The sequence below is a fragment of the Sciurus carolinensis genome, chromosome X (assembly GCF_902686445.1).
Source record: "Sciurus carolinensis chromosome X, mSciCar1.2, whole genome shotgun sequence".
In the NCBI taxonomy this organism is placed as follows: Eukaryota; Metazoa; Chordata; class Mammalia; order Rodentia; family Sciuridae; genus Sciurus; species Sciurus carolinensis.
In genome coordinates, this window is record NC_062232.1 from 111,543,255 (window position 1) to 111,556,851 (window position 13,597).

The 13,597-nt window shown below is 41.1% G+C and overlaps 1 protein-coding gene across 2 annotated transcripts in view; it reads right to left on the bottom strand.

The window, feature by feature from the left end:
• Positions 1-4,328: 4,328 nt before the first annotated feature.
• The window catches only part of Hs6st2 (heparan sulfate 6-O-sulfotransferase 2), a 276,101-nt gene continuing 266,832 nt past the window's right edge, over positions 4,329-13,597 (bottom strand). For both annotated transcript variants that reach the window (XM_047535992.1, XM_047535991.1), the window contains one exon: positions 4,329-7,387. In XM_047535992.1, coding sequence (XP_047391948.1) covers positions 6,502-7,387 — 886 coding nt within the window. In that variant the 3' untranslated portion in view covers positions 4,329-6,501. The remainder of the gene's footprint in view (positions 7,388-13,597) is intronic.

The following is a 13,597-nucleotide window of genomic DNA, read 5'->3' on the forward strand; positions in this document are numbered from 1 at the left end:
ATTTGGTTTTGAGAAAAAGTTTTAGGAAGATGCACCTGGGGTTCAAGAAAAAGGCTGAAGACTGGAGGATGGTTAAGAAGACATTGTGGCCAGCCAGGTGGTGGCATAAAAACTTGACCTAGAGTGGGGGCTGCTGGGAAATGAAAGCAAGAACCACCCTGTTAAGTTCCCAGGACTTTGGGGAAAGCATGTTTTCGACTGTGGTGGGCACTAGTGAGTCCTGAGAAACTTGACCACTATTGATGCCTGATAGCATTTGATAAGTCAAGCTCCTTCTTGATAACTCCTGTCTACCCTGTCAGTGCTGAGGCTCCTTAGACTTCCTTCCCATCTATTCAGTTTTGCAAAACCTAAATGCGCCCCTTTGATCACATTCTTAAAGTCTTTGCTGTCTAATCTCAAGGGCCTTGACATACAAGTGATCCTGCTCTGGGTGGCTTCAAGGACAAAAGACCACCTTGAGACTTGAAAAATACACACACTTTTGTGTTTGGGATTAGCTCATGAAAAGGTTGTCCAGGACTGGCTGTAGTTGGCAGTTAGGTCCTATGGAGCTATGGCATAGCACTCTTTGGAGACTGGTCAATTCCTCTCAGGTCCTTCTAAGTCACATGAAATCCAGCAGAGCATGGTTAAGTGACAAAAATGGTTAAAGTTTTCTTAGACCCAGTTAGGCATCATTAAATCTTACCAAGATTAGTAAAGTCACAAGATTTAACCAGACGTTATGAGAATAGAATTTATACAACTCCATGAGATTTGATGAGGATTATTGAACCTTATCCTGTCCTTAAGGCAATAAGACTGAATTTAAAAATTCAAATGGGATGGAAGCAAATGTTCTTTCTTTAAGTGAAATAAGTTAGCTGAATTCACAAGGCCTGTGAGCTCCCTTCCCTGAGGGCCCTTCGTGACTGCTAATCTGATAAACTAATATGTGCTATTAATGGGTTACTCTCCTTCTCTCTCCTACGTGGCATATATGCATTTTAATAGGATCTTCTGGACACAGTATTTACACCCAGAGTAGAGTCCTGCGGTATGGGAATTCCAGTCACCAGATCAAACCTGTGACTGAGGCAGCTAGGCCCTTGAAACCCTCTCAGGCCTGTTCTCTGGTGATGGTGGGTAGAAGGGGGTTGTAAATGAGCCACCCATGCCTAAGTGTGATAAATAAGTCCTGAATCAGCTATTAGGTTCTTCAGAATACTTTTGTCACAGGCTGCTTTCAAAGCTCAGGCGTAATCCTTAAGGAAGCTCTTTATCCATTTCATTACATAACATTTGTAATGTATTTAGTTATTTTTAGACAAAAGCGAGTCACAACAGGGCACATTCTATTGTTTGCTTATTTTCTTGCCAATATCTTCAACTCTTGATCTCAGAGTCTTTACTGAAGACATGAGGATTGGGCAGACATCTAGTGTTTGCGCTATTAACAGTAATCAGGATCAACTTTCAAACACATGTAAGGTTCACTGCAAGTTGGACAGTATGCTAGGCGGTTTACAAATACTGACTCACTTAATCCCATAACAAACTGCTAAAGTTGCTGCTCTTATTTTCTCCATTTACAGGAGAGGAAATGGAAACATGGAGAGGTTAATGACTTTCCAAAGGTCATAGAACTGGTGCTTGGTGGAGCTGAGACTCAAACCCAGGCAGTATGCATCTAGAGCCTATGCTGTCAACCTACAGCAGCAGCAGCAGCAGTCGGCTGAAGGGTCAGGGTAAACCATTCAATAGATTCCTGTTGTGGAAGGAAAATTATGATACATTGCTGAGACTTGGAAAAAAAGGAAATAAGTAAAAATGAGACCAATATGATTTCTTTTTGGTACTGGGGACTGAACCCAGGGAGTTTTACCACTGAGTTATTTTCCCAGCCCTTTTGGATTTTTTATGTTGAGACAGGATCTAAGTTACTGAGGTGGCCTCCAACTTGTGATCCTCCTGCCTCAGTCTCCCTAATACCTGGGATTACAAGCATGCACCACTGTACCTGACTATATTTAGGACATTTTGATTGGGTCTCTAGCTCTGAGTTTGACCAACTTCTTCCCCAAAAGGCAATAAAATAAATATTTTAGGGTTTTCAGGCTATGGGTTCTGTTTCAACTACTCCAGTCTTTATAACTTGAGAGCAGCCAGAAAAAAATATGCAAAGAGATGGGTATGCTGTGTTCCAATAAAACTTTATTTACAAAAACAGGCAGAGGGCTATATTTGAACCCAGGGCAATAGTTTGGAGCCTGCTATAGTGCCATCTGACTTATGAAACAACTGATTTGCTTTGTGTTCAGGATTGTGTCCTCCTAGAGTTTTCAGAGCTTATGTACTTGTGAAGGCCTGAGTGATGTACTTTGGCATTTCTGAGGTGTGGATCAAATTCCTTTGACAATAAAAACTGGCAGTTTACTTCTTTCTTGTCATGTGAAAGATTAGGATTCCAAAGTCCCAGGGCCCCTGTATTTCTTTTTAACATTTTTAACAAAACACCCAGTTTTTATTTTCTACTTTAATTCTTAGTGAGGATAAAAGAGAAGGAAGTACTGACCATGATGATAGCCATTTGAGCTGAGTAAATACCCTAGTCTCTCCCTTCCCAACTTCCAAACATTAGGAACAGTGTCTGTTATTGTTTGGATGTGAGATGTCCCCCAAAAGCTCATATGTGAGACAATGCTAAAAGGTTCAGAGGAGAAATTATTGGGTTGTGAAAGTCTTAACTCAATCAGTGAATTAATCCCCTGATAGGAATTAACTGAATGGTAACTGAAGTGGTAGGGTGTGGCTGGAGGAGGTGGGAATTGGGGCATGGCTTTGGGGTATATATTTGTATCTGGCAAGTGGAGTCTCTCTCTCTGCTTACTGATCACCATGTGAGCTGCTTCCCTCCACCATACTCTGCCACCATGATGTTCAGCCTCACCTTGAGCACCAAGGAATGGAGCCAGACTTCTATGGACTAAGACCTCTGAAACCGCGAACCCTAAATAAACCTTTTTTTCTTTACAGTTGCTCTGGTAAGGTACTTTTAGTCACAGCAACGAAAAAGCTGGTTGAAACAGTGTTTTAAAGACAATGCCAGAAAATGGTGGTTTGCACACCACCAACCAGGTATTCTGTGGTTCTCTTCTGTCTCCGCCATGTTGAAGCTTCAATTGTCTGAAGTTCATCGCATGGTGCTTTTATTCTTTCTTACTCACCTGCCTCCATGGATGAGTGCCTCCTCTTTTAGGCACTCCACCCCACTGCATAGGCCTGCTCTTACTTGATTATAACTCCCAGGGAGAATTCTAATTCTTTGGGAACTGAGCCAACTAGTGACTTCATTATAGCTCCTCCCTGGGTTACCTCAAATAGCCTATTTTCTTAGAAGTCAACCCTGACCAAATGCAGGTCTTCTACCTGTTCTGTACTTCATAGAGAGTGCCCTGCTCTCCAAGGGTACCAACTCTCAAGGGAAAAGGACACCGATCTTTACTTCCTAAATATTTAAAGATCTTGGCCTCTACATTCCTGTGAATGTTTCCTCCCAAGGGGCCATGGAATCTTCAAACAATCGAAAACTTTGATTGCCCAATTTTATTTATTTTGTGGTATTGGGGATTGAACCCAGGTCCTCACACATACTGAGTGTGTGATCTACTGCTGAGCCTCACCCCACCCCCAGTCCTGGCCACCCAATTATTGCTCAATGAACATTCAATGGGATAAACTTCATAAGTATAGTGTATATACTTACCTCCTTCCAAAATTGCAGTTTTCTTCCCTTTAATCCATTGAAACTGATATCTAAAATCTCTTTGAAAAGGAGCAAGCACAAATCATCCCCACCCATGGTTCCAACCACAAAAGTTTGTTTGGAAAAAAAAAATGTGTACATGGAAATAGGGGAAATTAATATTCAAGACTTCAGAAAGCCAAATGTTAATGTTTACCTTTAACCTCTACCCTGTGGATAGGGGGAAGAGATAGGAAATGAAAAGTGCCATTTTTCCTTTCTGCATGCTCTTGGATGGGCAAAGTATCTACTTTAATAACTTTTAAATTAAAATATGCATATTTCATTTGTATAGCAAACCTTGTCTTTCAAGGATAATTTTGTTTTACTCAAAGCATGAGCTTCCAGAAGGAAGCACCCCAGATTAAGGCCATTTTAGTGTCAGGGATTAGAATGGGCCATCTTGTTTTCATACCTATCTGCCAAGAGGAAAAGAGAAACTCCTTGTGAAAAGAGAATTCTGATCTTGTCTATGATGTCATAGTATCTAGTGGCTGCAAATCTTGAAATGATGAAATTCCTCAGAGCCTGTAATTTAAACTTTATTTCATATTTATTGTTAAATTACACAAAATCAGTGAATGGTTTGTAAAGCTACACCATTGGACAGATGTTTACAGTTCAAATCATGGGATTTACATGATGATGACAAAAATGTGTATTTATAACATCCCCTATATACAATAATCAGTATAGACAGAGAAAATGCACATAATCTCTGCAAAACCATGCACACCACAGCAATAACACAAATTATTTTTTTCTGTAACAAGCTTTTCCGCTGGCTCAGGCTTCATCCTGCTTTCCCAAACTACCTGTCAATTTTAAGAGCAAACATTTTCAATAAAACTAAACAAAATCGAAATACCAAAGTGATCTACAGAGTATTTTTAAAACACAATGCACACAACATAGTTTCACTCTAAAACACTTTGACTTCAATGTGTGTGTGTGTGTGTGTGTGTGTGTTTAAAATTTTACTTCCAGTTTTTTAGGTTTTAGAATTCCCAGGACTGCAACACTGTCAGACAAAACAAAAGCTAGAAATACTGATTCAAGCTTAGAGATAAGAAAATTCATTTTTAAGCTCAAATAGTCAGCTTCTTGCTCAGCTTGTGGCCATATTATTACAGATGAAACCAGATCATGCACAGGGACAGATTGTACAAGATGCAACTTATGGTCACACTTCTAAGTATGTCCCTACTGAAAACATAAATGCCACTTCCAGGCACCTTGTTTGATTGATAACCAGAGGTTTGTGTAAGTTCTTGCAAAAGTATAGCCAAGCCCATAAAATGGAAACCACCCAGAGACATGATGCACAGACTCACGCTACCACATTACTCTCTTCCACTTGATTGTTCTTGATACCTAACTTCACTGCAGAACGCCCTCTACTTTTGCTCTTTCATAAATAAAAATCTGGTAGAAGGGTTAACCCAAAGAATCAAGCAACAGCTTTTGGTGTTATAGACTAGCTCTGGCTATCCTCATGCTTATTCTGCCTTTTGTTGGTTCTTATAATTGTCTACAAATTTGTCAACACAAAAAAAAAAAAAGAATTAATGGGCCATAAATAGCCAGCCAAACTGGAAACATTACAATAAAGATGTACAAAAAGTAAATAACAATTCACATTCAGGTTCAATTCTATCTGATCAAGAATAACTTCAGCAATATTTTTAGACACATTGTCCCGTTCAAGAGTTTCTTGATTAAGGACCTCACTACACAGACATTTATAAGACAATTCTATAGAAAGAAAGTCCTGACTTTAATCCAGGATTATATATCACAATAAATTCAGCAACACACCATTTAGATGATGAAGAAAGATTCTATACATGGGTTTGTTTGGAATGAGCACAACTCGGAGAAGCCTTAAAGTGAATGAGAAGCAGCGCCAAAAAGATTCCAGAATTGTTGAAATTACAGTGCCCTGAAAGCATCTGGACATTAGATTTTTTACACTGGTCTTCCATTTGGAAAAAAAAAATATGTTTTTTTTTGTAATATGAGATACACCCTGTTTAAAACCTTTAAATAGTAGAAGGTAGAAAAGTTGAAAATTTTAAACATCTCTTAAATTACAAGATATGAGTCCTGTTCTATTTGAAAAGCCAATATTTTTACATAAAACCACCCAGGTTTGGGAGAGGAATTTTAAAATTTTCTACACTTTGGTAAAATTTATCATCAGTTGCTGTTCTATTTAAATAGGTTCCTTGTTAAAATCAGAAGGAAATGAAAGGTTTGTGTTTCTTTTAGTCATTTGATGTTTATAGTTATGCTCACCACTGGAAAAAGGGTTTGTTTCCAAAACTGGGTTTTAAGTGTATCACCAATCACTTAAAGTCCATTTCTCAGTTGTATTTTAAATGGTCACATTCTGTGTTTTCTTTTTGCCTCCATAAGTAATTTAAGACATCTTAAAATAGCTAAACAGCAATTTCTGGTGAGTCTCTTTTGGCTTTTGGATTTCATAAATAGTCCAACTAAAAAAAGACAATTTAATTACATATTGAGATCTGTTTTACCTACGCACAGCATAACATTTCATTGAAAGGCAACTGTAAAGGCAACATCTAAACTTTTTTTTTTAATTTCCAAACTTAAGGAATCAGGATGTGTTTGGACATTTTCATCTTTTAAGATATGCCATCTTTTTGGTGGCGCTTTGGGAGAAGTGTGCACAAGCCTTTCAGAGCCATTTAACGCCATTTCTCTACACTGCCTATGTAGTCATTGGTGCCGTTGCTGGTGTTGCTTTCGGTCTGCTCCTGTCCTGGGTTCTGCTTCGGGTTTACCCGGTTCTCCTTCTGGCTCGAATTCTGGCTCAAACTCTGAGTCAGATTCTGAATCAGATTCTGAGGCAGATTCGGATTTGCATTTGGATTTGGGTTCTGACTCTGATTCTGACTTGGGTTCTGGCTCTGGCCCTGACTCTGGCTCTGGAAATGAGTCTGAAGGAACCTTCCCTTCAGAAATTTCCGTTGCTCCTGACGCTTCCGCCTGGCCTCCTGATGCTCTTTCTGCCTCATAAACTGATACCTTTGCAAAAAGAGATCTTTTGCATAGCTGTACAACTCCATATCCAGAAAATTCAGTCCCTCAATACGCTTTTGGATTTCCTCATTGATCTCTACACTAGAGGCCCTAGTGGTGTTATACTGGGTAAACGGCGAAATAAAGTTCATGTTGAAGGTCTTCTCAAATAGATACTGTGTCTTCCGCTGAAACTCGGTGAGGCCGAAGAATGCCATGTGCTTCAGATTTGATTTGGCGCTTTCCAGAAGGACCTTGTTTCTTTGCTTTTCAGGCATGACAGAGAGGTTGTAGCAGCCTACTAGGGTCAGGTCAGAGAGCATGCGCACTTGGCGGTTGTTGGCCAGATTATAGGGGCAGTCCATGAACTCTTTGAGGGGGCAGCCAGACCAGTCATCACCAGTGTAGCAGCTGGGCAGCTCTTCCGAGGTTGGGGGTCTTCCATCGCAGACATGTAGGGATGCTTTCCAAGTGGCCCCTCTCTGGACATGCCTCCACTCACTCAAGTACCGGGATACTGGGTCTCGGAGGATGGTAATATAGTGGAAGTTCCTATGGACAAAGCACAAAAACCAAATGTCAGAGATGTGGGTGACTTAAGTGGAGTTGGGGAGGTGCATGGCATAAGTGATGGTCACTGGTCAGCAAGGAAGGCAAATTGTGAATGACAGGGAGCTGGTGCCCTTTGTCCTGTTGAACTGTGCTATAGTCCCCTAAATCCCACTAGCCTATCTACATGGCTAATCCTCCACCCAAATTGCTGACACTGGAACTAAAGAGGTATACAAAGATTAGACTCAATATATCAGCCTTGCCATTCTTCACTGTGTCTTTCTCCTCTCCTGTTTTTTCTCTCTCCAACCAATGACAAAATCCTCCCGCTGATGCCATCAGTTCAGTAGGCCAACCATATTATTTCATACTTTGCACCCCTCGACCCACATTAACTGATCATGAAATGGAGACTCAGTGGAAGCAAATGATTTGATGAAGTGAAATGGAGTTGATAAGTGAGATCGAATGCTAATCTTTATTATTAAATATGCACAAGCATTTTTCCAATATCCAGTCTAATCTGGAAATGTTATTAAAAAACCAAAATCACACTGAAAGAGTCTTTGATATGATACTCTTGATTCTGGCTATTCATCATAACATCATGGCTCATACATTATGGAAATGGAATGTAGAGATAGGCAGAGCAACCCAGAGCCTCTGGAAATAAATACTGGTTAGTCACTGACTGAAATAGACATGGTAGTTGCCCATAGCATATATGCAAGTGACTATGTTGCTTTTAGCCTTTGCTCACATGAGAATATTTCCAGTAGAGGAAAGTTAACTCTATCATCTCCAAAATGTTCCTTTTCTTTACCCACTGGAAGGACATGTGAATGTCATAAGATATGGAGGCTTTGCTGTATGGTTATCTTTCCTTTCATGCTGCGGATGGATAAAATTCTTTGCTCAAAGAGCAGACTAGCAAACATTCAAACTACATGCCAAACTCACACCCATGCATAGTAGGGACAGACATATGTATCACACTCCAGAAATATCAAGGTCTATGATCCTGTAATTGTGCTTTTTATGAGGAATGAATTTCCACTCAGGTGTAATAGATGAAGGGTGAGGTCACAGAAGGGCACACTATGGAAGCAAAACAATAAACACTGCATATTGGCATTGAGTTTCTTAAAGGAAAGTTTCTGAACTGTTCCAGGGCAAGCAACTTCTCTGAAGTTTATCCATTCCCACCTGCAGGCATGGTGGTGAGGAGACAGAGGGAACTTTCTTGGTCATCTGACTGAGTGAATGTCTTCTGAAGAAATGTTCCTCCTGGATGCTGGCTTCCAGCATCCTGGGCCTCCTGGCACCTATACTCCATGCCTCTGACCTGTACATGGTGTTTCCTCTGCCTGGCATGAGCGTCCTTCTTCGATTGGAAAATTCTACTCATCCTTCAAGTCCCAGTTCAAGTACCCTATCTCCTTTGAGAAAATGTAACCTGCCCCCTGCTTCTGCCATTACCTTTTCCTCTCTGTATAGCCATACACTTCCATATTTAGTCATTATTAAAACACGTCTGATACCAAATTACATTTACTTGTTTGTATTTCCACTTAAACTCTGTTTTCTAGAACCAGGCTTCTGTCCTATATTTCTACAACCCTCCTCCTCTGCATTCTAGTTTTGCATGTTGATCTTTAAAGCTGACACATAGCAGAATCTCAAGAGACTCCTTCAACTGCTTATTAATGAACTGTTCCAGGGAAGAGGAAGGAGAGAGCTGGGGACATGCCTCATCACATAAGAACTCTGCACAAGATTCCAAGTGCCTTGCAAAAATCACAGGATGGTATTTTTTTTAAAATCACTTCATATATTTTTCTGGGCACAGAAGCATCTTGGAGTAAGAACCAAGAGTACTTTCATTTATCTCTGAACTTTTCCTAAGACCTGATCTTGCCGGTGCCACTCAAATTCTTCTGAAAGATCTACTTCTAAAGAGTAGCAGCTTTTGTCCCCTAAGTGGCCTTGAGCAGTGAAGATTACTACTATACCCACAGAATTCCTCCTTGCACTTCTCTTTTTGACATTCACTCACTCACTTAATCATTCACTTGCTTACTTGCTCATTCATTCAGTACATCTTTATCAAGCCTTTGTGTTAGGCCTGAAGCAATAGTTTAGTGGCAATTAGTCTGATCCATGGGGAAAAAAGAAATTTATTTAGTCCAGTGACACATCTGGATTAACCTTTTAACCGGCTTTTCCAGGCATGCATTGTAATGGAGGCTGCTGGGTGTTTTAAAGTCCCATAATGGAGTCACCTTCATGCTTAGCTGATAGTACTCCTTCCCTAACTTGCTTTACTGGCTTAAGCCTTTAGTGACATCTCCTGGTAAATCTTAGAGTGCACCACAGTGCGAATCTGAAGCTTTTCTTCCTAAAAGCTAGTTCTTGGCCTACAGACCAGAGAGATCCCAACCACCAGTGGTAGTGTCAAAATCAATGTTTCGTAAGCATTACACCCACATGGAGGGAGAGGAGACAGCACAGAGGGACAGATACGGACATTCTGAGAGTCTTTCATGTTATGTGTGTGTGGTGCCAGTCAGTATACCTTCAACCAGAAGGTGGACTAATGTCCACTGGAGACAAGGACAGCCCAGTGTGGGCAGTCTCAGTCTCTATACCATAGGGTCAATCACTGAAGCAGAGAAAGTAGATGAGGGCCTACACACACACACACACACAAACACACACACACACACACACACACACACACACACACACACACACGTGCATGCACTGCCCTGGTAATAAAAGCTACATAGACTCAGGTGACAATAACTGTAGATTCTACAACTATAAACAGCACATTTTTCCAGGGAACACAGAGGTGCAACCAGCCTGTTATGGGAGAGAAGTGCATTAAAAATCTCCTGCAGAGTTCAGAGGTAGTGGAATTGAAGAGGAGAGGTGGCCAGGGGGCCTGAGTATGAAAGACTTAAGTTGTCGTATTAAGGAATTCATATTCATGTATCAAAGTATCACACTGTACCCCCATGAATATGTACAATTACTACGTGCCAATTAAAAATACATTTAAAAAGAATTAAGATAATTCTGCAGGCAGTATGGAGGTCTTTGAAGGATTTTAGGCAGGGGAGTGACATGATGAGGCTTGTGCTTTAGAAAGGTCATTATGTATGGAGTGGAGATGGAATTAGGGACACTAATTAAGAAGCTACTCAAGGGGCTGGGGTGAGGCTCAGTGGTGGAGCACTTGTCTAGCACTCATGAGGCACTGGGTTTGATCCTCAGCACCACGTGAATATAAATAAATAAAATAAAGGTATGGTGTCCATCTACAACTAAAAGTATTTTTAAAAAAGAAGCTACTAGAGAATATAAGGCAGAAAGAAAAGGTGAGGCAGGCTAGAGAGAGATTTAGGAGGTAAGATTTGAGTGGAAGAGAGAATGAGGGGAGAAGTTAAACATGCTCCCCAGGTCTCTGGAGAAAAATTTGAGGGGCCTGTGGGACATCCAAAGAGAGAGTTGAAGGGATACTCAGAGAGCAATCTGGGCATAAGATAGAGATATGGAGTGGTCAACCAAAAGCTGTGGTTCCAGACCACGAGGTCCTACTTACAGATCTGTTTTTAACTCTACTTGTGTGGCTTCAGATATCTGAAGACAGCATTTATGTAGCCTGAGGCTTCTCTTCTTGATGCTAAATATGGTTTTCAACTCTACACTGCTTCAAGGTCCCTCACTACCCTGCTGTTTGTCTCTGAATACATTCCATTTAATTGGAACATGGCCCTCCAGGCATGATCTGACAAGGAACAAGAAGGGCCAGTCCATCACCTCTCTCACCTTAACACTGGTTTCCTCCATGTGGCCTCAGATCTTATGAACCTTTTTGGAAGTCATGCCACATCATTGACACACAGTAAACTAAAGTGTGTTTCATTCTTTCACATACATGCCATTTTTGAAACCCAATCTACATTCTCTTGAATTGATGCAAGTTATTTGTGGCCCTGCTTAATGTCTTCTTGTTAGAGTAAGTCTAAGCCTGTCAAAATGCATCTGGATTCTGATTATATCCCCAAATATCTTCACTATACTTTCTTGTTCAAGTTGGCAATGCCTGTAGGATCCAGGCAATGATCAAAACAGAACAAGACACAGACCAGAGCAGATCTCTGGTAGTTGTTAGAAATCTCCCTTCAGGTTGACATAAACCTGAAGGGTGCTGCAGAATGGATGAATTTAATTTTAAATAAGCAAGGCAAGCTAAGCTCCAGGAAGATCATTCACAGCCTGTTTCAGTTGGCAATAATTGGACAGGATTATCTTGTGACCAAATGTATCAATTACAATGACTGGGTGTCACATTTGAAAACTGGAGTCAGCTTTCCTTCAGTTACCTGGGTTAATTTAATGGTGGGTTGTTCAATGCATCTGTATGTCCATGGAATCTACTGGAACAACACAATGAAAGGTTTGCCACCTTTTACTGTAGGACAGTTTCTCCAGGTAGCTTTGAACTGGCCCAGTTTTGTCCTCTTTCTTACCCATGGCACTTAAGAATAATGGCAGACTGTGTTAGAAATTCATTATTCCGAAATAGGGAGGAACTGTCCAAGACAAACTTTATTCCTCTCTTCTGCAGAAACAGAATATCCTTCAAAGCTTTGTCTAGTGAGACACAATGACCTTGATGGATAAAGCCTAGGGCTATGTTTCAGGGTTTCTCAGCTATGAAGCATGCAAGCAATGCATAGTTGAGACTCTACTTGCCTCAAGTAGCTTTCTTTCTTCTCCTCCTCCTCCTCCTCCTCCATCCCCTTCACCTCCTCCTCCTTTTTTTATTTACTGGGAATTGAACCCAGGGGCACTTAACCACTGAGTCACACCCTCAGCTCTACTTATTTTTCATTTCGAGACAGGGTCTCACCGAGTTACTTAGGGCCTTGCTAAGTTGCTGAGGCCAGCCTTGAACTTGTGATCCTCCTGCCTCAACCTTCTCCACTGCTGGGATTACAGGCTTGCACCACTGCACCTGGTCTCAAGCAGTTTTCTTGAACCATGGGGGACTGGCTCACAATGGATCCTAGGCTGCTTTTGTCCCTTTCTATCTCTAACTAATAAATTCAATTTATGTCATTTGTTGTATATGAGTGGGCTCACACAAGTTGGTAACCAGTGCACAGTAAACCTGCTTCACATCTACAAATCTAGACCAATTTTTTCTTGTCACTGCTAAGCAAGTGACAACAGCAACCAATGAAAGAGATGTCCATGCAAGAAACCTAGGGGCCATCCTTGACTCCTCTCTTATCCCTACTAACATCTAAACATCCCCCAAGTCCTCCTAATTCTAGATAATTTTGTTGTTGTTTGTTTGGTAGTGGGGATTGAACCCAGGGGTGTTTAACCACTGAGCCACATCCCCAGCCCTTTTTTGTATTTTATTTAGAGACAGGGTCTCACTAAGTTGCTTAGGGAGTCACTAAGTTGCTGAGGTTGGCTTTGAACTTGCAATCCTCCTGCCTCAGCCTCCTGAGCCACTGGGATTATAGGCATGCACCACTGTGCCCAGTATGATTCTAGATCTTGAACAGTTCTGAACTCTACTCTTGCCACCACCACTCATCACTTTTCTACTGGATCACTGAAGCAGTGTCCTGGCCCACTTCTGGACCTTCAGTCCCAAGTCATTTTCACAGCTCCATATGACAGACATCTAACCTGTCCTTCCCTGGTTAAACTCCTCTACATGTTAGCCACAGCTCTGTGGGACCCCCTAATTTTCTTTCTGTCTAGTGAATCCCCTGTTTCCAAGTCTTTCTCAACTGTGAGTAATCTTGCATCTGCCTTGAGGCTGCCAACTCAGGGACATTTTCCAATGTATGGAGACATTCTGGTTGTTACAACTGGAGAGAAAATGTTGCCAATGGCATCTAATGGGTTGAGTCTAGAGATGCTTCTAAATATTCTACAATTCATAGCCTTCCACAATAAAGAATCCTTCAGTCCCAAATGTCAACAGTGCCAAGGTTGAGGAATTCTGTTCTGTGCTCTATGCTCCAGGATATAAAATACTCCTGAGGGGTATGATGGCACACTCCTATAATACCAACAATTCAGGAGGCTGAGGCAGGTAGATCATAAGTTTTGAGGCCAGTCCCTGATACTTAGTGAGACCATTTCAGGATAAAAATTAAAAAAGATTGGGGGTATAGC